Here is a 25,692-nt window from a genome sequence, read left to right on the forward strand (position 1 = left end):
ACGGTTCACTCTATATAAATGTATGCACACACTGTATACTACTCTATAGGGTGTTAAAAAAGTATCCAATATTTTAGGAGATGGTAGTATGCATCAAAACAAGAAAAAAGTGTAGAATAAACATGAGTCCTACAACACATACTTTCTGAGATCTGAACATTTGTTCATAGGAGGTGCTCAATGTGACGTCCAGTCATGCAATGCATTTCTCTGTCCTGCAATGCAGCAGACTACCAGATAATCATACCGTAGTTGACAACCCTGGCATGGAATAATGATACGTCGCAAGGAATACTGAAAACAAAAGTCTGGTTGCGAATATGAGCGGAATTCAGCAGAGATGGTGTTGTGAATTTTCGTAATCATCATGTGTGGACTGATGAAAATCCCCATGCAGTTGAAGAAACAGGCATCAGCACCGATTCTTAATCAACTTATGGGCAGACGTTCTTGGTGATAGATTAATAGGGCATACGTGATACCACAGAGATTAACTGGAGATCGTTATCAGGACTTTCTTATTAACGTATTAAAACAAATTTCAAAGAGTGCGTGATTCCTTACGCCGAAAGGCAGAGGAATGCATTGCCATGAAAGGACATCACATTGAGCACCTCCTATGAATAAGTGTTCAGATCTCAGAAAGTATGTATTGTAGGACCCATGTTTATTAGACATTATTTTCTTGTTGTGATACATACTAGCACCTCCTAAAATATTGGATACTTTTTTAACACTCTGTATACCTATAACACTGTTCATTGACGAAGCGAAAAAAAAAAAAAAAGCTCAAAACATTTTTGGAAATAAAATTATCTAACCCTGTTTCTTGAAAGCTATAAAAGAAAGTATATAAACTTTTCTTGAACCAGAATTATTTTCTGTACTTCAATTCTCTGTTGTATAAGACTGGAAGCAATGTCGAGTGGAACATGCAACCTGGAAATGTACGACAATCTCTTAGCAGAACTGCAACAAGAAAGAGAGAGGGAAAATCTAGCAGCTATTGAGAAAAAACACCTCAAGGGACTGATTTCTCACGAAGAGGCTCTGCTATCACGTCAGCATCTACAACAAGCGAACAAGGAAAGGAGAGAGAGATTCAAACGCGAGGTGGGTGTATCTTCATAACATCTAGTTTCTTCGTGTAAATACAAGTAGTGCAGCTTCAAAGTAGTATGATCAATTCATAAATATATATTATACTATCTATATAAGGATAAGCTTACGGAAGATACGTACGATTCATATCAGGAATTGTACTTAGCTCTTCGGAAAGTATCATTGGTTGTGGAACAATTAGAACGATGACATACAATCTTTAATTGTTTTTTCAAGAACTCTGTCTATAAGTTAGTATTTATTTGTGGATTACACAAATTGTAAACGCATACTTTCTACAGTATTGACTAATTCTGTGGTCGTGTATGCAATGATTAAAGCATGATCTTGTGTTTGAATACCTCCTAAGCATGGATCTTTGTCCATTGTCAATATGATGTCTCTCATTGTCTTGAGGGTTAGGTACAGTTTACAGCAGTAAAAGTTTTGGAAATATTCAACATTTTTTCCTCCATTACTGTATCTTGTACAGTAATGAAAATATGTGCTGGCCTATCACAGCACAACAGCGTCAGCGGCACATGAGGGAAAGGTCGGTGGATCTAAATAACATCTATTTAGTCCTCCCGGCTAGGTCCGAAGGACCCGTTGACCAACGACAGTTACATCCCCCTTGCATAATGGGGGATTAAGTCGGGTGATGTAACTGCCACATTGTAAAAACTGGTGCCCGTTAAGAAAACAGTTACATGAAAGCCACAAATATGTGTCCTGTGTAACGATCCAGCAGAAATGAATGAAGATCACTTGAAGACCTGTGAAGCATTAAGATCAGAAGAAACTACAGTTCAAAAGTATTGGAAAGCACGACTGCTAATGGCTTCATTGCCAGATGCAAGGCACTAGACAACAACAACAACAACAGTAATGAAAATTGGTATGTGTAAAACACTGTCCTTCTGCTATATGAAACAATATTTTTAAGATTTAAAAAAAATATTTATTTTTTTTAATTCATAATGGTGGTAGTTCACTGTGCAGTGATGAAGTGTTTCCCTCATAACTCATAAACTTGTTAACTTTTTCATGTTCTCTCTCTTTTATTTTATTGCTGAAACTCATGTTTACAATATTATGCTCTTTCAACTACATTCCTTGATAAATAATATTTTTTTTATTTTGTGTTAGAAGAAAATACTGATATTTGACCACTTTTAAATGAATTTATTTTTTATCAGACAATCTATCAAAGGTATAGAAGTGATCTTGCATCATATTGTAGATATGACATGCATAAATACACACAAAAAAATTTAATCACAGAATGTTAGATAGTTTTTTAGTCATGTGTGAAACGCTTCATCACTGCACAGTGAACTGAATTTTGAAAAAAATATTGTAAATAATTTTTTTTAAATCGAAAAAAATATATTTTTTTTTTTCCATCTAGCAGAAGGACAGTGTTTTACACATACTAATTTTCATAATTTTCATTATTGTGCAAAATACAGTAATGGAGGAAAAAAATTTTGAATGTTTCCAAAATTTTACTGCTGTAAGCTGTACCTAACCCCTTAAATAAAATCCCGATATATTGCTAACCCCAAAGAAGTAAAGTAAGTAAAACGTGTGCCCGTCTCGGGGTTTAGTCCTAAAAGATCTTCAGATTATGGACTCATTCTCTTAACCTCTTCAAGTATTGCAGCATCAAGACTAGTGGTGTCGAGATAGCAGTGGTGATTATGACACTATACCCTTAATGGGATTCTATAGGGGAACTAAAAAATGTTGACTTTGTGAGCCGCAGCTTAGTTTATTTATAACAATTATTATTATTATTATTATTATTATTATTATTATTATTATTATTATTATTATTATTAATTTTATTTTTTGGCTCTGTCAATTACGTTGATTCGTTTTTCACAGATTAATAGTTATTAACGCAGATAGCTCAGAAAATGTTACTTATTTCTTACTTCTTAATACGTTATAAGCTGATCACACGATGTCCATTGTAAATCAAACATCCAATTTTCCAGTGCTGTGGAGTGGTGAGAATTTCATGTGAAGAGTGGGTTTTCATTCTTTCCTGCAGTTTATGTTTGGTGTTGTGTTCTATTTTTTTTTTCGCTGTTATTTATACTCGCTTTAACATCTTTGGTCATGTCGCGAGTTAATCTTTGGTTGAAATCCGAAGGCCTGTGTACTATTGTTGAGACTAGTTCTATTGTTGTGAACTAGATGGCGACTGTATATGTATGACTGATTTGTTATGAATATGATTTCGGTGATGAATGAGGCCGGTGATTTTCAGGGATGTTGTGGCCCGAATTTCCTGGCATTTGCCTTACGGTTGAGGAAAACCCCTGAAAAACCTCAACCAGGAAATTCAACCCGACCGGGAATCGAACCCGGGTCCTCTGCGTAGGAGACCAGCATGCTGACCCCTACACCACAGAGGTGGTCTGTGTGTTCTATTGTTTCTTATTTTGTTAAACATTTTTTATATAGTGGTGACATAATTTAAAGCGGTGCAGATAAGCTTCCGTAACAAGATATCCAATTCTAGCCAGTGCAGCAAAAGTATCTGTCTGGAAATATCACTTTTTTTATATTGCTGGGTTGTTTCAAAATTTTCCATAGTACTCTTCCTGTTTGTCCACTTAAATGTTAATAATTGTAGATTTTCATATCAAGGACAAATGAATAACTTAATTAAACCAACTTAGAAAAGATTAAATAACACTATCTGTAAAACAAGCAAGATAAAATTAGAGGACTGAGTGGAGAAATCACCAAGAGAAATTCCAGGGATATCTAGTTAGCTTTTGTTAGATTGTTTGTTGTTTAGTCAACTGTCCGAAAACAGGTCTGAACCTCACAAGTGATACCAAGAAACCACCACTTATGAGGCAACTGGGCAAGGAGATGATGGGGTAGGGTGGCCAGTTTCTTTCCCCTTCCATTGCATACATTGCTGACTAGCTACATATTACACTAACCAGACTTCAGATGCATTCAAACAAAATTGTTCTTTGTGACTCATATCGTCAAGTGAGACCTATTGCCTGATAATACTGCAGATGTGCATATCAGCCAGAACCTCAATCAGAGGATTTTTATTAGATTATTGTATGCTAATTGTCTTGCTCCAAAACGTGCCTAAATATATGGGGAATGTTTTAAGACTCAATAAAGTTACAGGTTTTCAACGGACTCGGTTATTTAGTTTACATGCTTCAATTCCACGTACTGCTAGGATGCCTATGGAGTAGAACGAAGTTTGTAATAGGCCTATCTTGATATCTCTTCTCATGTTCCAACATTGCACGACACTAATCAGAACAATCACTATCTCCGACTGAAGTTTAACAAATTCGCCATAATATTATGATTGGTGTAGAAGCAGACCAGCCGATGTCCCGACAGTTCTGTTGGGACGCCTATCAGTCTCGTTTTGTTGGAAATTGGAAAAATGAACCTTCCTCAAAATGAAATGATGCTGAAATGTGTGTAGATATAATTACAAACGTTGTTGGTGATTTCAGTATTGATGGCAAAGCCATGCTCAGTGAATTTGCTTTTGTAAAGTAATTTGCTAGTGAATGCAAAGTTACTCAATGGAATAGAGAGGAGATAATCCATATGGGATCGGTTGAAATGTTCCAGCATTTATCCTTTCAACAATTGAAGGCCTTCCTGGAATAATGTGTATCCAACAAACCTGTATAATACACCTTCCAGGAGAAAGGAACTTAATTTCAGGAACAATTTCGTTAGGCCTACATTTAACAGCAGAACGATTTGACTAATCAAGGATACAAGTTTATTCAGCTATTGGGTGCAAGCATTTATTGTTATAAATAAATGCTTCAAAATTACTTTTTCTACCTAAATCACATATTTCATTAATTTGATGTAACGTCCTTATTCCGGGGAGGTCTTCAATTATTGTCAATCAGAAACATTGCTAAAATTGTAGAATTTGGCTTATCCCTGCCTAGAACCAATGTCCCTATAGAAAGAGTTTTTGCCGGAATGAACAAAATACGAACATCTGAGAAAACGCAATTGAAGGTTGACACATTAAAGGCACTGTTAATTATCAAATTTAAATTCAAATACAGTTTCATTAGTTTCTTCAATTTCTTGAAAGAGAAAATGAAACCTCTTATGGGAATTCGTTCACCAGAAAAATATGTCCAATAGTAATATTATGATCAGGCTGTAATTTTGTTTTCTATTACAAGTACTGTTAATGTAGTTTTTTTTTTAATTGTTATACATAAATCTTAAAACTTAATGTCTACATTATGTTTACATTATTTTAAAATAAAATAAGAAGGATAAATTTCTATTTCCGGTACTGAATGTCGTATAGACTAGTAATGGTTCCGTTTCGAGCTTCAGAAATTCTGGTCACATTAAATTGTCGGTTAGTGTACGAGACCGGTGTCAACCCAGCATCGTGATAAAAGTGGGGAGCTACACTCACATGTCAGTAGCGAAATCCAGTTTCGTAAGTCAACGGCTGGAGGGATCATCGCTGACCACAAGTAACCCCTTTACTGGTTTGATGATCATTCACCTATTATAAGGCAGGTGGACATGAGGTCAGCAGTCGGCTGGTCGAGTTTGATTTTCCATGGGCTGTCATGCGACAGATTTATTTTGTTTAAAATATACAACCTCATTTTCACTATAATTTCATTTTTGATTGAGATTTAATTACTGAGAAAGCCTTCTTGAGCATCGTGTTTGTCAATATACTACACCGTGTTTCAAAATGAATATCGGGGTTTTAAGGCTTTGTAGTATTTATTACATTTAACGTACAATTACAAATAATACATGAAATGAAAGAGCAATTGAAACAGTTTTGTACGCGTATGCACTGTTTCCTCTGTCTGCCGTTAGAAAGTGCGTTGAACGAGTGAGAGAGTCTTTCACGATTAGCCCCAAGAAATCTGTTCGGAAGGCTAGTCGTGAATTAGCAATTCCAGCGACGTCTGTGTGGAGAGTTTTAAGGAGACGCATATTGAAATACGCGATTGGTTAAACGACGTTGTACCCGACCGCTGGATTGGCCGAAAGAGGCCGAATGACAGAGCTTGTTTCGCATGGCCTCCACGTTCACCAGATCTTATGCCATGCGATTTTTACCTTTGGGGATTCATAAAGGATCGTGTGTATGTACCTCCGCTACCAGCTGACCTACCAGACTTAAGACAGAGGATTGAAGCAGTTGTTGCAACAATTACTCCAGACACACTGATCAAGGTTAGGGATGAACTCGCTTATCGACTTGATGTGTGCCGTGTGGTGAATGGTGCTCACATTGATGAGCACTTGTAGCAAAACTTTTTGTGTCGGTCTTTTATTTGGTGTATTATTTATAATTGTACGTTAAATGTTATAAATACTACAAAGCCTTAAAACCCCGATATTCATTTTGAAACACCCGGTATTTCTACTATTATAACAGAGGTGCAATTATTAATCTTCTCTTTGATCAGATAGATTAAGAACACACTTTACAGAAAACAATGTCACATTTCCTTCATTTGAAAATTTTTACACCATAAAGATAAAACAGAAAATATTTCTGAGTTCAACCTGGACACTTCAGGGCGCCTTTCTGAAGATATTACATGCCTGGTGTTGACCTATAATTTCAATAATTATTGTTGCAAGTTTTATTTTATTTTTCTTAAGGGTACAGTATTTGGCACAGTTTCTCTACTTGGTAATATTCACAGATAACTGACGTCCTGTTCAAGGCTTCTTCGTCTTAAAAATTCGTCCTGTTAAGCATTCAGCGGCGGATATGTTTTTGTCTTACGTACGAACGTGCCTGTTATAAACAAAAACAACACCGACGTGCGTCGTAATAAATATTCTGACCGCGTTTTACACAGAGAAGACACCCGCGCGCGCGAGCGAGGAATAGGCAGAGTCTACGAAACCCACGCGAAAACTAAATGCCTTGATTAGGCCCACAGACGAGAGCTGGAGGAAGGAAGCTATTAATTCTGGGTAATTTCTAGTATATCCTCTGCTGGCGTATCATATATCTTATCTCGTGATGGGTTGCAATTGAAGCCGTTCTGCGAGCTATGCATTACAATAAGAGCGAGAGTTCAACAAGTGTTTGTGACTTTGCAGACGAATGCCAATTCTCACGAAAGGGGAATCCAAACATCTGTCTGTCTGTCTATCTGTCTGTGCACATTGATCCACAATCAGCGGCAAGGGAAAAATAAATTCGTCTCGTGACTTGAATTAGTTCGTAACATTTCCTTGTATTTCATTCCTCCGACATCGAGTGTCCTGATTTAGAGGTTTTGGAGAACTATGTGACGATGGTTTCAAAACAACTTCTTGTTTCGAGTGTTTACATATTTGGAGATAAAGAGTGTGTGTGTGCATGCGTGCGTGTGTGCGTGTGGAGGGGAGGAAAGAGAGAATGAAAATTATTATTCTGCACTTAATCAAGTAGATGGCTTTTTTATGTATAGCCTATAATCCCAAGGAGGCAGAGTTGAGATGAGTGGGAAACTTTACGGGTTATATTTCAGCTCACTTTCAGACATAGGTACAACAGAGATGATTTAAGAGGTTCTCACCTATGCCAGATATCATAGGACATTCCTCTAAATCCTCGGGACTTCATTTAGAATTAGGCGAACCCTACCGCCGCAAGTCACTCTCGGATGTCAGGGGATATCGTTCTTTGAAAAATGTCTCTTTGACATCCGATGCACAGTTGTGACCATTACATTCCCTTTTTCCAATTCCGTCGTCTTTCTACGGCATTATGGGATTTATTCTAATATTTACACATGAAATTACTCCAGTAACTTATAGGTAAAGCAATCCCCATTATTTTAGTAGGTTATTTTACGACGCTTAATCAACATCTAAGGTTATTGAATGTGATGAAGGTGATAATGCCGGTGAAATGAGTCCGGGGTCCAACACCGATAGTTAGCCAGCATTTGCTCATATTGGGTTGAGAGAAAACCCCGGAAAAAACCTCAACCAGGTAACTTGTCCCAACCGGGAATCGAACCCGGGCCATCTGGTTTCGCGGCCAGACGCGCTAACCGTTACTCCACAGGTGTGGGCTCAATCCCCATTACAAGTCATGGAGAACCGGAGAGTGGGGGGAGGTTAGACTCTCACTTGTACAGACAACAGACATTAATGGCAGCAGGAATGTCAGTCCTACGCGACTGCCGGCTTTACCCCAAAGAAATATTCCTGGTACTCATTTCTACCAGAGGCTGATAAATCCCAGGACCACCTGCAGTAACGCATTGCTAGTAATTTGTGAGAATTTTAAGAATAAGTAAGCTCATTCTTCTCAGTTATTTAATATAAAGTGAGTCCCAGGAAACGTTCCTGGTGTTTTTACGAGCAGACAGGCCACTCGCCCCCACTACTTGCATCCGCGAACTCACGTCGCTTCGCCGGGTTAAAATTTACGTTCTAGTTATAAATATTCGGTACTCGCCCTCATTACAGTAGCTGCTGGAAGTGTTGCCCTCCCATCTTGTGTGATATACTTAATTCATATAATTCACAGAATATGTTTCACTAAACCTGTTCACTAAATTTAGTATTGTTTTTCTACACGGAACTGAACTGTCAGGAAATTTACCTTGTATTGCCACACGATTTCTTTTTCCGTATGTACGTTTTAAAAATGTGTAGGCCTACACGTTCACGCACTGAATTCGTAACCATTGCAAAAAACGCGTCACTGCGTGCGTTTATTGTCGCTTTCAAACAGATTACAAACTAACACAGCTAATTTCGGGGAATTCACCGACCATGCAGCTTTCACGTGGAAATCTTTTTTTGCAAATTGAACCGTTTAGCCAGAAGTTTAAATTGAATAATTGCGAAAATCGTTAAACTAAATAAAGGACATAGCGCAATGTCGAGTGAGTGTGACTGAGTACAGCAGAGGGAGGGGGGGGAGGAAGTTAAGGAATGGGTGGCCGAGCTTGCTAGAGCTATTGCAGTAGCTGTGATGTTGCCAAATGTTTCATAGAAACATACCGATTTCCTTTAAAGCGGTAAATGTTAGAAAAACATTTAGATTTTTCAAACCTCTCCTCATGATCTATTACCAGTTTCATTTTGGTGCAGTGGTAGGTATAAGCACTTTAATTTTACAGAGTGTAAACAATATAAACTACCAGAAAAAATGCTGGTGATAGAGCATAAACTACTGAACAGAAAAGTCTAATAAAATTTTTTCTGTAACTTTTGTTACCAAAAAACAGTTATATTATCACTTGTTCTGTAAGGTTGTGAAACTTGGACTCTCGCTTTGAGGGAAGAACAGAGGTTAAGGGTCTTCGAGAATAAGGTTCTTAGGAAAATATTTGGGGCTAAGAGGGATAAAGTTACAGGAGAATGGAGAAAGTTGCACAACGCAGAATTACATGCATTATATTCTTCACCTAACATAGGGACATTAAATCCAGATGTTTGAGATGGACAGGGTATGTAGCACATATGGGCGAGTCCAAAAATGCATATAGTGTGTTAATTTGGAGGGCAGAGGGAAAAAGATCATTGGGGAGGCCGAGACGTAGATGGGAGGACAATATTAAAATGGATTTGAGGGAGGTGGGATATGATGCTAGGAACTGGATTAATCTTGCTCAGGATAGGGACCGATGGCGGGCTTATGTGAGGGTGGCAATGAACCTCCGGGTTCTCTAAAAGCCATTTGTAAGTAGCCTAAGTATGGAAGAACGGTATTAATATCTGTGACAAGTATGCTGTATACACTTAAGTGATTCTTTGAAGCCAATAAAATTGTGAAATAAACTTACTTTATGACCCATTACGTAAACATACAAGGTGTAAAATCATATAAACTGCCAAAATTATGCAGACTGTACATCTCGGTCTACTAAACATGATGTGTAGTGAAATTTTGTTTTTAATTCCTAAAATATCGTGTTTTTATTATAAATATTTTGTTTGGACAGAAAGAAGAATGGAACCAGAAGTTGGAACGATTGCGAGCCCAGGAAGAACAGAAAATTAAAGAATTAGCAGAGAAGTGCCAGAACATCAGAAGTGGTGCCAGAGATGCCCGAAAAGAGTTACAATCACAAAAACAGAAAATAGGTAACCGAAAAGAGTAAAACAATTTCCCAAATCATTATAAATAATAAATTTCATAAATTTGAAGTGTTACATTAAGCTTATACACTGTACAGATTTCATCATTATCATTGACAAGAATACGGTACATTAAACCATTAGCTGTGTGTATATTTAACAAACAATATTACAACTTCTATATGAAAGTATTTACGAATTAAAAAAAATCTTTATTTAAATAATGTTTTTCTCTTGTATGATCTTTCCTGCCTAATTTCAATTTTGTTTTCACCCTCTGTGTTTGTTATGCTTTGTTCAATGAGGCAGTCCTGTTATTGGGAAAGCTGAAAGAGTGTCTTTCTAAAGAAATAACAACTAAATTTACGTTAAACAGTCTGTAGCTAATTAATTAAATCTCACAAAGTTTCGTCGAAATGTTCATATTTTACACAAACTTTAGAAGGAATAATGTTGATTCAAAATATTGTAATGTTTATTTATGCTTTAACCACCACACACCCGTCAACAATGTGACTTTTATTCTTAATAATTCACCCTACAACAATGGGTATTCCACTCAACACAGCAACACAATAGTCGTTATTGCACTCCACACAACGACAATGACAATACACGTGTATTATTGAGAAGGAACAACAATGTACTCCTAATCTCAATTAATGTTTACAAAGCACTAAGTGCAGAACAAAACTGTCAGTTCTCAGTTCACAATTCGCTTGCCTTGGCTAGTTCTTCTAGCTCACTGTTCAAGTTCACTGCACGTTGAATCAAGTCCTCCGGATACGTTGCACTCGCCTGGATACTGCCACAGTTACGAACTCAAGTTCACTGCACGTCGAGCTCAGGTCTACCTTGCTCGCTGCAGTCCAAGGCTTGAAGGCTGATTGAAGACTAACTAACTTACTCGCGACTGACTGACTCTCGTCGGAAACTCACGGTATTATTTATTTACCACGAACATCTAGAATGTTCTGCATCGCGAAGCTTCTGGACCTCCACAACAATCCGCTTCCAGGTGCTTCCCTACTTCCGCCCAATCACAGTCGTTTTTTCTTCCTCCTCACTCCGCACCGCGGCTAGCGTCAGGGGATCGTGTTTCCGTTTCCCCACGCCCTCCCTCTCGCCAGACGAGCGTGCAACTCCCCGACGCGACCAGAATATTCCAGACGGGTGCCACAATATAAATTTATGCAACAAATGTCCTATAACACACACAAACTAAACATTTAAACATTTTTATTCAAAAATCGGTACTAATACATCATATTTTTATATAAAATAGTTTTACATAAACTACCATTATTAATGAAGTACACATTTCAATGTTATGTACAATTTTCTGACTAAATTAACTTGATTTTCTTCCAATATGCCGAAATTTTTCATGGTATCATATCACTCTATATTACGTTTGAGAGAGTAGAGACCTACACTTAATACAGATATTTCTTCAGTTATTTATTATTTAATGAATTTCATATTGTTTTATTCCAGTTCAAAACGTAACAGAAGAATCTAAGGAGTTGTTACACAAAGCTCTCAAAGATGTAAGTACAAAAACCTTTAACATGAGTTTCTCCGAGGCTACACTCGGGTGTGGATTCGAATCCAGCTGGACATGATTACCAACTTGGGTTCTTTCCGTGGTTTTACAAACTGTAAGGCGAATGTCTGACAATCCTATGGTAAAATGCCACCTCGCCATCACGCCAGGATAAAGAGAATGTCGAAGACTATGTACTATATTAAAATGGTCCACCAATGTGGAGTAGCGGTTAGCATGTTGACTGTGAAATATGCAGGCCCGAATTTAATACAGTTTGTGACAAGTTATAGGGAGGCCGGGTAGCTCAGTTGGTAGAGCAGCTAGCTACGGACTGGAAGGTCCGGGGTTCGATCCCAGGTGGTGACAGGATTTTTTCTCGTTGCCAAACTTTCAGAACTGCCCCGAGGTTCTCTCAGCCTCCTATAAAATTGAGTACCGGGTCTTTCCCGGGGGTAAAAGGCGGTCAGAGCGTGGTGCCGACCACATCACCTCATTCTAGTGCCGAGGTCATGGAAAGCATGGGGCTCTACCTCCATGCCCCCCCAAGTGCCTTCATGGCATGTTACGGGGATACCTTTACCTTTACCTTTGGGACAAGTTATGTGGTTGGAATTTTTCCTAGGTTTTCCCTCAACCAATTGAAGCAGAATTGCTAGGTAACTTTCAGAGTAGGCAGTGAGGGAAGTGGGGAAAAACCAGACGCGGTATGCTACCCCAAGATTTTCCCCTGGCATACCTCCATTTAAAAAAAGGCACACCCCTCCCTTACAACATACACATAGTACATAATGTATACAATAAATTGTTTCGTGCAGTCAGTAACACGAATCTTTGAAGCTTACGCAACGCATTAAATTTCTTAATAAAATAATTTCAAGTTACTTCAGTTACTTACTAGATTATTTTGCAATTATTACTGAGACTTATCATTTAAAATAATGTTAAAGCTTCAAAGTGCCTTACTTAATTATTAATAAAAAGTGCAACAACATCAAAATGACAGTCACTAAATTGGCAATAATAGCCACCACAAGCTACAGACTACAGTCTTCTATACTTGAAATACTACCTTTGTAAGCCAGGGGTTGACTTATCAAATAGGTGTATCTAAATCAATGTTCTCAACATTATAGAACTCAATGATCTAATCACACGTTGAATACAGTTCCAGAAGGATGTGGTTTAGATTTACGAAGCAAACAGATAGTAGACCTACTCTTTGCTGTGAAGAAATGTATAAACAAATTTTACGGATCACATTTTTTTCAGTGACGGTATGTCAGTTTTCACTAACGGTATGTTTTATGGACATAGAAACCAGTGGTGGTATTCCATACCGTCGCATACTGCCTCACTTCCCTCACTGAGAGTAGGAACTTGGACTCATTTCACCATCATTTCTTCACGTGTAATTATCATTACCAATCCTGGGTTAAGTTCACTGTGGAACGCAACAAAATATCATTCACAGCATAGGAACGGTAAGCGCAAAAAGCCTCAAGCCTGTAACCATTCAGGTTCCTCCTCTGTAAAATAAAAACTATGTCAAAATCGCTAAATTACTGACTTTAGAAAATTTTCTTTTCAAGAGAAAACTGATCCGTTATTTTAATTTATTGTTTAAATAATAATGCAAAATGGCTTAAAGTCTAGTCTGATTACTGATATTTAAAAATGTGTACAAATATTTCTTTCTGTTCAGCGAGAAGAAGAGTTGTCCCGAAGGATTCAATTAATCAAAGAGATCCGGGCACTTCAGGCTGTTAGAACTTTCAAGGTGAAGGAATTCGACTCTACAACGTCATCCGGTATCGGGGCACTCTGTGAAATGTCTCTTGCCGAGGTATGGTAATATTCAAATACGAGTTTCGTTAATACATCAACAAAATAATTTTAGTCTCATATATAGAACGAGATTTAATTCATTCATCTCTTGTAGCTGCGGGAGAGGCTTTTCATCTTACAAGTTGACTTGAAAGAAGAACTTGAAGAACGACGAATGAACATAAGGAAACAGAGAGAAAAGCATCAACGCATGATGGAAGAAACAAAAGAATTTATTCAGCTGCAGAGATTATTTAAGTAAGTTCAAACAGAAGTAGGTTACACAACTGCTACTTACACAGACAAAAAGGTTATGAAGAATAACATTTAAAATTACGCAAATCTAGCTTTCAGGTAAAACTGCCTGTGTAGTAGACTTGAATAATTTCAAGGGAAAAATTGTTCCAGGGCCAGGTATCGATCTCAGGACCTCTGGCTGAATGCATCAGCGCTCTACCGACTGAAGAACCCAGGAACTTCACCCGACACCATCTCAATTTTTGCCCTTATATCCACACACCTCGAGTGGGCTGATGAGATGCCAGAAACCCACATCGAGTGCACACAAACTCTGTGTGACTTGAAATTGTCACTCGGTCCTGGAACAATTTTTCCCTTGGAATTATTCAACATTAAAATTATTACAATAAACTCTCCCAACATGTGATGGCAAGTGAAATAATTAAAGTTCTTGAACTTTTTAAAACCAAACTGGACATGGACACTTTTACTTGGTAGACTAAGTGACATTAAATAAGCCTTTTTTTCTCTCTTGTTGTTAAAATGTCCTTAAAATGAGAAAAGGAAAATTAAAATGCTTAACTGAATTCTTACACCTTCCTCATGATGATGATGATGATGATGATGATGATGATGATGATGATGATGATGATGTGATGATGATGAGGACGACGACGATAATATTCATATTCTACTTATTAAAGAGTAAGTAGTTGAAGGTGCAAAACTCCAAAGCACAGGCACCAAAACAGCTCAACTCGATTCCTTATGTTAGATTCTATCTATGAAAAACTGGCATAACTCACATCTCTACTTTTACAACGAAGATTCTGATGTAGAATCATTCCTAAAAAAATTATAAAACAGTATGTGTATACATAAAAATTGCTACAATGTCTTCATCTACAACCTTATTATGCCTTCGGGTGAAATAGGGTTTTCTATATTGGATATACAATACTAATATGCTAAACATGTTGTTGATAGCACATTAATAAATAAATTAAATTACAATTGTTGTTTAGTCAACTGTCCGAAGACAGGTTGGAACCTCATAAGTGACACCAATAAGGCATCACTCATGAGGCAACTAAGACAGGAGATAATGGGGTAGGGTGGCCAGTTCCTTTCTCCCGCTATTGCAAACATATCGTCACATGAGATGTGCTCACTGATAATAAATGTACTGTACATATCAACCAGAACCTAAGAGTTAATGTTTTTAGATTCATAGTGTTCTGCCCAAGGGCAGGTCTTTCACTGCAAACCCAACATTCTCCAGTCTTTTCTATTTTCTGCCTTCCCCTTTGTCTCCTCATATGATCCATATATCTTAATGTGGTCTACCATCTGATATCTTCTTCTGCCCCAAACTCTTTTTCAATTCAACATTTCTTTCATTGCACCCTTCAGAAGGTAGTTTCTTATCAACCAGTAAACCAGCAAATTCCTTTTCCTCTTTCTGATCAGTTTCAGCATCATTCTTTCTTCACCCACTCTTTCCAACACAGCTTCGTTTCTTATTCTGTCTGTCCACTTCACATGCTCCATCCTTCTCATATCCACATTTCAAATGCTTCTATTCGCTTCTCTTCACTTAGTCATAATGTCCATGCTTCTGTCACATAGAATGCTTCACTTCACACAAAGTACTTCACTAGTCTCTTCCTTAGTTCTTTCTCCAGATGTCAACAGAAGATGCTCTTTTTTATATTAAAAGCTTCCTTTGCCATTGCTATTCTCCTTTTGACTTCTTGGCAGCAGCTGTTTTTAGATATGAAATTAAAATCACTTACTTACTTACTTACTTACTTACTGGCCTTTAAGGAACCCAGAGGTTCACTGCCGCCCTCACAGAAGCCCGCCATTGGTCCCTATCCTGAGCAAGATTAATCCATTCTCTATCATCATATCCCACCTCCCTCAAATCCATTTCAATATTATCTTCCCATCTATGTCTCGGCCTCCCTAAAGGTCTTTTTTCCTCCGGACTCCCAACTAACACTCTATATGCATTTCTGGATTCGCCCATACGTGCTACATGCCCTGCCCATCTCAAACGTCTGGATTTAATATTCCTAATTATGCCAGGTGAAGAATACAATGTGTGCAGTTCTGTGTTGTGTAACTTTCTCCATTCTCCTGTAACTTCATCCCTCTTAGCCCCAAATATTTTCCTAAGCACCTTATTCTCAAACACCCTTAACCTATGTTCCTCTCTCAAAGTGAGAGTCCAAGTTTCACAACCATAAAGAACAACCGGTAATTTAACTGTTTTATAAATTCTAACTTTCAGATTTTTTGACAGCAGACTGAATGATAAAAGCTTCTCAACCGAATAAAAATTAAAATCACTAATTTAAAAAAATACAATAAAACTGAGCATTTTAACAAAACTTTAGAGAAAACATAAAAATATGCACATTTTATTAATAGTCTTATTTTTATAATTTTAAGCAAAAAGTTTACAGTGTTATCAAATATATTTTAAATAATTAGGGCCTACATGCTTACAAAACGTCTGAATGAAAAAATATTTTTTTTATAAAAAATTGCATTATTCTTATCAAATACCGGTAATATACACATTAATTTCAGAAAGCAAAGAAGTCTGAAGCCTAAGAAAGAAACTGAAGTGCCTAAAGATGAAGAAGTGGAACATCTGAAACAGCAGCTCCAAGAAAAACGAGAGATGAGGAAGAAAATGGTTGAAACAAGTTCCTAAAAAAATTCTGTGTATGTCGATCTTTGTCAAAATAAAATGAGATCTGTTAAACTGGCAACAATTACCTAACAGTGGTTCACCTACATAAATCAGTATACCATCCACTCACAAGATGTCTGTTAGACTTCATCCTTTAACAAGGCAGAAGGAAAACATATTTTCACATCATATTGAAACTGAATTCACACACACGGCAGGTCTATTACTTTTGTTGCAAAATACATCCTGCTATTACACAATCATTATTTAGGAAGAGTGAATAAAATTACATGGATAGTCTTGAACAGAGTCTGTTGTGAATCCTACTTCATTAAAATAGAATAGGTTTTTATCGTTCAAAACTTTTTTTCTCTCTTTTTTCCTAAAGAAAAGGAAGCTGTTATTATTTACCGTATATGGAAGATACAAAGTTCCTTAGCTACCAAATCAGTACATAACATTTCCCTAAAATAAGGAGTACTAGAACTAGAACCGGTACTTTAAAATCAATGGCACAATTAACGAATTTCTTATTGACGCTTATTCTTAATTTATGGAATGTATATTAAATAAGATAGATTTTAATCTAAATCAAGCTAGAGCATCCAAAGAGGTAAGTTTTAAATAAATTGCTGTAACTTATATTTCATTAAAAATTGTTCCCAATAAAATCCCATGTTACAGTAAGATCTTTTCCAAATAAATGGTCAAGTCATTTCGAAACGTGACATATTACAAGGATAATTTCTGTTCAGCTCTGGAAAAGATGGAGGGTCGAGGGAGATGGAAGGGGGAAAACTTGAAAGCGAAGCTTGCTCTAAAATATATCAGACACAGTAGAAAGATTTGATATTAGTAACAACTGTAATTAATTTACAATTACTAAGAAATAATCTAGGAATAATAATTTTAACCAAAAAATTTACATTGTTATCAAACATAATGCATTATATTAGCATAGTACTTTGAATTTCTGGAAACAAGTGAATTTTGTAATGACTAGACTTCGGATTTTAGATAAAAAAAACCTATTTTAATCCTTAAATGGTAAGTGTATAAAATCTTGCAAGTACAGTTTTAATAAGAAAATTCCCATTGGAAAAATGTACTAGAAAGACCTTATTTAATTCCTGACCTACCACGTGGCTGTGGCCATGTTCAGACTCTTTACAGGTCATGATTGTCTGGGTAAACATTTACATAGAATTGACATCCTGTTTACTCCAAATTGTGTATTGTGTTATCAAGAAGAAGAAATGGGTATGAATCATTTAACACACTGTGAAACACTTCAAAAAAATATAAGTCTTACATCTAAATACTGGGAACCAAGAGAGTAAAATAACTCGACTGTTAAATCAAGAGCATTAGATACCTACCTACACTTTTAATAGAAAACTATGCAGGCCCATAAAATTAGTACTTTCATAGAACCTAAAAATGCATTTTGACAATAGAGTGTTATTTTGGCTATTTCGTATGTTTTGTCCTAAAAGGTCAAAACGTCCACTTTTTTCGAAAAACTGTATTGTAAATTCCAAATTTATTTTTCACTTTGTATTAATTTTTAAACTAGGACTGTATGTATCATATTTGACGGTATGGTTGGGAGTTGCTCTATTACTTTATAGCATTTCAGATGCTGCGACACAAATTGAGTGGCTGAATTAAATAAGGGCCCATCCCAATTCCAGTAAATTTACAAAAGTATAACATTACTAATTTCTCTTTATAAATCCCAATTTCAGTAAGTTTACAAAACTATACATTCTTTATTGGCATGATATGCGTACAGTACAAAACACATCAGTCTATTTACCTGAAAATACATAGAGCTTGAAGTTAATTAATAGCCTAAATTTCACATGTTCTACTGAAACATGTCATTTTGAACAGAAATTGGTATGGGACCTTATTCCATTCAGCTACTCAATTAAAAAGTATCACACACCCAGTTCTTAAAAATATAGAGGATGCTTTCAACTATCCCTCTTCCTTCATCTGTTGCAAGCAGATTATGCATTAGGCCTATGTATTAAGTTCTCGAAGTGCGAAGTATGAAGTGTGAAAAATTGAAACTGTTTTTATTAACCAGATATTAAATAGCCTAATTCTTCAAACAAAAATGAATTTCATGCTGAACTATGCTGAGCCATCGTCGCAGTAAAATAAATATCCCCTTTCACATCTTTAGAATTTTCATTTTAAAGCCTTCTTCGAAAAACATTGTCATAGAAATATACATCAGACTCCACCATATGGAAAAATTATTAACATGTAAGAGGGACTCTGGGCTCAATTCGTCCGGACATTGGCGATTCACATATCTGGTTCTCTGTAGAAGAAACTACTGGTAACATAGGATGCTAGAGAGCCTATTTAATTGTTGGAAAGTTGAGTTATGATGCTAACTCAAAAGCGTATTTTATTTGTAGCAGACAACTGACCCAAATTCGAGAATTCGACTATAGTTAACTTGTCTTTCATTTCACAACCTACTTCTACATAAAAAATCAAAACCTCTTATTATCCAATGTAGATCCACGTATGTAAGCCTCACCGATGTCACTATCACAGCCTACCTCAATTGTTTGTAATATTTATGTCAATGATATAAGTGTAAGATCCAAAATGAAAATCTCATTATTTGCAGATTATATGGTGATGTGGCTGTCTAGACCAAAAACTAATAAACACAGTAACCAAACAACCAATGATACAGAGCTGGCATATAACAATTTAATGAAAGTAAATTCTCACAAAACTATCAATCGTTTTCACAAAGGAAAAACCTATTGAAAATTTAATTACAATTAGATGGTGAAACGTAAAAAGGAAATACGTGAGGACAAATATTTTGAGGATAGTTTTTGACACAATTATAATGGAAAAAATACCTTGAGTAAGTTATATTTGTAAAATGGCAGAAAAAAGCTGTTCATCTTAAAATTATTTGCAGGGAAAAAGTGAGATGTTCTCACATGCCTTACAGTGCCTATCACAAAATGTATATAAAACCAATTCTTAAATATTGTGAAGAAATAGGCCTACTAATAACCAAGTCTACTGGTACTAATGTGGAAAAAGTAAATTTTATTACAAAATCAAATCATCTGTTTATAATATAAATTTTCAAGTTGAAGAAGGAGCTATCACACAGTATGAGAAATTCATAAGATTACCCTGCAACAACTGGGGCAAAAGAAAATCAGAGGTATGCTTAAAAACTCAACAGAGCTTACTAATTCTGATGAAGGATGGTGGAAAGGAGAAAAATTCTCTCCGGCACCAGAATTTGAACCCGGGTTTTCAGCTCTACATACTGACGCTCTATCCACTAAGCCACACCGGATTCCCATTCCGATGCCGGATTGAATCCTCTCAGTTTAAGTTCCACCTCTTAGGTTCCCTCTAGTGGCCAACCCTCACGCACTGCGTCGCAGATGTGTGACTGTAGCACAATGTCCAACACATTAATGTGCAGAGGTGCTCTCATTACGAGTGACGGCCGGGATTTCTGCATGGAAATATCATATATACTTCGGTACATCGTAATAATTACTAATTCTGGTTCGAGATATCAGACATAAATAATAATTATTACTTCTTCAACTAAAGGAAATCATCTAATAAAACACAATCCCTTAGAGTTATTTGATAATGAATCATTAAGTTATTTAACTTTAACAGAAGATGTTGAGGCCTACTCCTCCAGACATTTTAAAATCGTTATTAACAGGTATAATATATTGAAATTATTCTCTCAATAAGTGACTATTTTTACAGATGTACGGTATCTTGTTTACCGAATCACTTAGGTTCTGGTGCTGGTGTAAGCCTAGTATGTTCCCTATTTTCCTTTTACAGAGGATTAGAATCAAACACTACTAATATTGATGGTGAAATTTTAGCCTTTCTTTCAAGCTTACAAAATCTCCTGTATCAAATTGATAAATTTGAGAAAGCTACGACACCAGTACTATCAGATTCAAAACAATTATCCTTGCTATAGCATCTGACCTGAGAGGATAAAAATCCTCGAAGCATCTGGCATAGCAAAAAAGAAAAAAAAAAACTTTTGTATTCTTTAGTGCCATAAAATTTTAAGACAACTGGTCAAATTAAATAAATGATTGATACTTCATTGGATTCCTGCACTTTGCAGAGCGAGAGGTAATGAGGCAGCTGATTTCTTGGTCAAGAAAAACAACAAAATTATTTCGAAGTCATTTATACCAGACCTCTGCCTTACCATTCCAGTAAAAGAATAAGATCTAAATATAACAATAAAAAGTAAACAGGGAAATAATGGGCGACATTATGCAGTGCATCTAATTTAATAATTGACTGCCATGAAAATCTATGGTGGCAAAAGTCAAATTATCTAAAGGACATCATTGCCTCAATAAACGTTACACAAGATTGCCCTTTCTCTAATCTTAATGAAGATGTGGACCATGATCAACTTCTTCACTGTCCAACTTTTACTCACTTATTGAGTATTGTGCACTTGTTTCCAATAGAGCGAATGATATTAAAATACCTACTTCTACGTATGTACCTACAGTACCTACAAAATAATTAAGCAGCGTTTAGGTAGCTAATTACGTAATTACGTAAGCTAATTACGTAATTAGAAGTCACTCAGAGTCAAATGTAAAAGAGAAGAGATCAAAATGTATTGTTTTTTCTAACACTTTCATAGATGTCACTCAAATTTAACAGATTTTGAAGCTACAGTATATTAAAATGCCTGACTGAATACTTACTTAGTTTCTTACTAGTAAATTATAAAAATATATGTACCGGTAAAAAAAAAATAGTTTTCAACAGTAAAACATTGTCTAATCTTTAATCTTTCGCAGATTTTTTGTTCCGAGTGAAAGTGATATTTTTCATAAAACTTGTCACATTTAAGAAGAAACTTTGTACTTTAAGCTGTCACAGTTCTCAATTCATAAATAGAATACCTAAGTAGGCTACTTAAAACAAGTCTCCAACACCAAAACAAGATTTGTGGATCCTTATGTAATACAAAACATAACACAATTGGTTACAAAAAATAAATAAATTTCTATAATACTCACACAGGCATACAGCAGCAAGGATGTGATAGTGGTGACACCTCCTTAAAGCTCTCCAGAAGCAGGCTATCTTATTCTGTTTTTATATGTACTTTTGCAGGTACTATAAAATATATCACCTATTTCACACACACGAAATACCACACAAGATCTATCTTCTCCATTAATATGAGTAAATGTCACGGAAAGATATACTGAATAACTTGACTCCAGTTTCCTTATCTAAGACGAACTAACAATAAGTCACAAAACTGTTTTAACTCCTCTATCTTCAGAATGAAATACATAAACGCACAAATGAAAAGAATAGTACTGGTACCTATCTACTGATTTCACTGTTCTCTTCGTCGTAATAAGATACCGGTATTAAAAAAAAATAACAATTGTCTGCGACTATGTCTTATCAAGTTATTAGTTGTATTAACCATAGATTATACCGATTAATCATTTCTGAACACAATACCTTTTCAATGTTTATTAAATTGGCTTTGAAACATATAATATTTCGAAACTGTTAGTTAAGCTTCAGCCTTCATTTCACCATAAATAATGCATTACCGACATTTTACGATGTATTTTACTCAAATAAAATGTAAATAATTGTCACACAAAATGTAATACAGCCACAATTTCATCTCTAGGGAAGTTTTAACTTAAAAAAGATAAATCAGTCCATGCAATTACCGGTACATATTAAGTAAGCACCCTGCTTCAGTCACTCTGCAAATTAATAAAAGTACGAAAGAACGATAGATAGTGAATTACTGTAGGCCTACAGCAATACATGAAGCTGGGAATGTAATGTTTGTAAAAGTTCACGAGTATGCACTTATACATACTTCCTTGAATGATATTTCACAAAATTTAACAGTACTCCATCAATGACACAAATACTGACACGATAGTACGCGGGCAAACTGAACAATATCGCGCCAATTTTCTCCCCCCCCCCAAAAAAAAAACAAGTTATCACTATGCGTAACAAAACCTCCCAGGTAGAGTGCGTTCTCTACTACTGAAGAAAAAATTTAAACAAGAAATATGGAATTAGGGGCATGTTGCATTACTAAGCTGCATGTTCTATAGTTGCATTCGCCATCACTCGGAGTCATCAAGTCATCGAGGACTCTTATAATAATAATAATAATAATAATAATAATAATAATAATAATAATAATAATAATAATCCGTGGCGCTACAGCCTGTGAAGGACCTAGACCGACCAGCCGGCTGCTGGCCTCACGCCAACATGCCGAAGCAGCGGTGGACGATCATCCAACCAGAATGGAGGTATCGTGTGGTTAGCACGATGATCTTCCCAGCCGTTATAGCTGGCATTCGCAACGGGATTTCGCTACCTATCGTAGCTCCCCAAGTGCATCACAATGCTGAGTGGGCACCGGTCCCATACACTGGCCGAAATTTCATGAGAAAATTTCTTCCCCCATGAGGACTCGAACCAGCGCGCATTCCGTAACGCGAGTCCGAGGCAGGATGCCTTAGACCACGACGCCACGGCGCGGGACAGAGGACTCTTACAGCTGAAAAAAATGGAGAAATGTAAGTAGAGCCTAAGTATGGGCCAATTATTATATCATATATATTCAGCACTCGCTGAAATGGGTAGAGTGCAAGCGGTGCAAGGAATGATGCTCCGTCGTGCAGAAGGGATAGGGAGACAGCATACCTGCCAGCAGCCACGGTTGCACGCTGGTGCTGTAAGAGACCTGCGAGTAAGAGACGCTAGCCCGAGAGTGCAGTGTGCTGACGACCGCTGTCATAGAGGATAAAACAGTATTTTATTACTTTACTTTTATAGTCCCGTCGCTCTTATTTCCGGCAGCCAATCACGTTGCAAGTCGGTTACATTTAAACATGTGCGTCTTTTCATTCGCTGTTGATTTCGTTATGGACTTCCTAAGGCTCTATAGATACTGGGTATAATCGTCCGCCATTTTCGTTCTTTCCTTGCCGTTTGCAGCAAGCAGACGAGAATTTACAACAGTACAAATTTTAATTCCGCGCTCTTTTAGGTGTATTTGTTTAAAATAATAATAATAATAATAATAATAATAATAATAATAATAATAATAGTAATAATAAAAGAATCAAGGGTAACAATCGACTTAGAGTCATGCAGCTGGATACTCCGGTAATTAAACCTTCAACAACAGTACAACATTTGATCCACATACATTAACATTATAGTCAACAATTGATTTCGTTAGGTATACAAAAGCCTATCTCAACATTCACTTAGCTATTTATTTTTAAGTTTCTCATATTAAACATTATAACAAGAACGTAATCGACAGATTGAATTTTTTTCCGGCAGTGTCCCACAAAGCGCGGGGCCTGGGGTGACCGCCCCACTTGCCCCGCCGAAGGCCAACCTTTCTATGAGAATCCACAGTTCTAACAGACCTAAGTTGTTACTCTGCAAACTGAGGTCCGCGCATATGTTACTCCCAGTAACTGGGAAACTAGTACGGTACAGATTTCGAATAGGAATCACTTTTAAAAGTAATTCTTTCTAAACATTTCTCTCGCTTTGACTCCCATCTAAAGTTAAAAATTGAAAAACTTTTGAAGGTGTCAACGTCTATTTTGAACCTGACACTTCGAAGTTAGTAATTTTTTCTCCCTTCCCAAAAAACATTTTGATTTCGAATTTTTTCTATGCTTCCCTTAGATATTTATCTATGATACCTAAAATTTACAATGCAATTATCATAGGTGCTACGACGTGATAATGTTTAACGGTGCGGAAAATAGCGTCGTCTGCTAACCGAAACTGGCAATGAAAGAACTAAAATGGCGAACTATTATATGTACCTACTCTTTATAGAACCTACTCTTACTAGGACGTAAGCAAAGAGGCGGAGTCACGCCGGAAATAACAGCGACGTGACTATAGTAGGTTATTTAACGTTAATGAAGTTACTGACAGCGAGATGAGCCCGAGGATTCGCCTTACAGTTGGGGAAAAACTCGAAAAAAAAAACCAATCAGTTAATCAGTACAAGCGGGAATCGAACTCACTCCCGAGCGCAACTCCGGAACAGCAGGCAAACGTACTACTATCGGGCTACACAAACAAAATAAGTCTCAATCGTTGTTTTAAAATATAATGTAGTTTGACTTGGCTTCGCTTTCGAGGGCCGAACCCGGGACGAATGCATATCCGTAGGATCACTGTAGCCCGGTGTGCGCTCTATTAACACAAATTATATCAAGTCCAAGGGTTGCTGTGGGTAGCATTAGTGACTCCGATATTGACAGGCGAGCCAACTTGTCTCATCCCTGACAGAACTATGTTACAACCCTAGGCAAGTACCTAATGAACTCCAGGCCCCGAAACATGATTACTACCCTGAACATTTTAACCCTTTTTGTTAAACATCCGGAAAACGTACCAGCTTGATGAAAATCAATTATTGATGCACATAGAAATTACCATCGTTGCACAAATGCATAATTCTCATAAAGTGAAAACCGTCCTAAAAATAGACAAACCTTTATCGTCCATATGGTTAGACCCGTACGAACTCCAAGACTTTACCCCAGCCTATTTTTAACAGTTTATTGTACATGATATGAAATCAGGGTGTGGTAGACAGTTTGGTGATATGAAAGAGAGAAACGGGAGTACTTCAAGAGAGAAAAATATCTACTCGTCTTTTTCATCCACCACAAATTCTATCATAATCAGACCGGGAATCGAACATGCGCCACCTGGAATGAAAACCAGAGCTCTGCCACTGACCAGCAGACGGACCAGATACGTATAGTAAGTTCAATCTCATTCTCGTTACAGGTAGCCTACTGTAAACATTCTTTTTTTTGCATTGTCACCACCGTCTCGTCAGTACGTGTTGTCATTCGTATCTGCACGGTGTAGTATGAGAAAGTCATGCTGATCCCTATGAGTGATTATATAAAAGATCGAGCGAGCAAACTCGGCATAATACATCGCCAACTGGTGTCGCTAGCAACAGGCGAGAGTCTGTAGCATACAAGCACGTGGGAAGTCACGAGATACATCATCTGTTCAGGTATGAAGTTTGTTTTCGATGTTT

The 25,692-nt window shown here is 36.7% G+C and overlaps 2 protein-coding genes across 4 annotated transcripts in view; both read left to right on the forward strand.

The window, feature by feature from the left end:
- Nucleotides 1-16,601, forward strand: part of LOC138697152 (cilia- and flagella-associated protein 99-like) — a 52,194-nt gene extending 35,593 nt beyond the window's left edge. For 2 of the 3 annotated variants that reach the window (XM_069822726.1, XM_069822729.1), the window contains 6 exons: nt 909-1,113; nt 10,077-10,218; nt 11,710-11,762; nt 13,464-13,604; nt 13,701-13,843; nt 13,994-15,094. In XM_069822726.1, the coding sequence (XP_069678827.1) occupies nt 909-1,113; nt 10,077-10,218; nt 11,710-11,762; nt 13,464-13,604; nt 13,701-13,843; nt 13,994-14,252 (943 nt within the window). In that variant the 3' untranslated portion in view covers nt 14,253-15,094. Of the gene's footprint in view, nt 1-908; nt 1,114-10,076; nt 10,219-11,709; nt 11,763-13,463; nt 13,605-13,700; nt 13,844-13,993; nt 15,095-16,423 lie in introns of those variants that run through there. The other variant, XM_069822728.1, reaches the window with a different exon arrangement.
- Nucleotides 16,602-25,521: 8,920 nt separating this feature from the next.
- LOC138696581 (uncharacterized) overlaps nt 25,522-25,692 on the forward strand; it is a 9,111-nt gene continuing 8,940 nt past the window's right edge. Inside the window, exon 1 of the mRNA XM_069821723.1 lies at nt 25,522-25,668. The gene's annotated coding sequence lies outside the window, so the exon portion shown is untranslated. The remainder of the gene's footprint in view (nt 25,669-25,692) is intronic.

Source organism: Periplaneta americana, chromosome 3, assembly GCF_040183065.1.
Source record: "Periplaneta americana isolate PAMFEO1 chromosome 3, P.americana_PAMFEO1_priV1, whole genome shotgun sequence".
Taxonomy (NCBI): Eukaryota; Metazoa; Arthropoda; class Insecta; order Blattodea; family Blattidae; genus Periplaneta; species Periplaneta americana.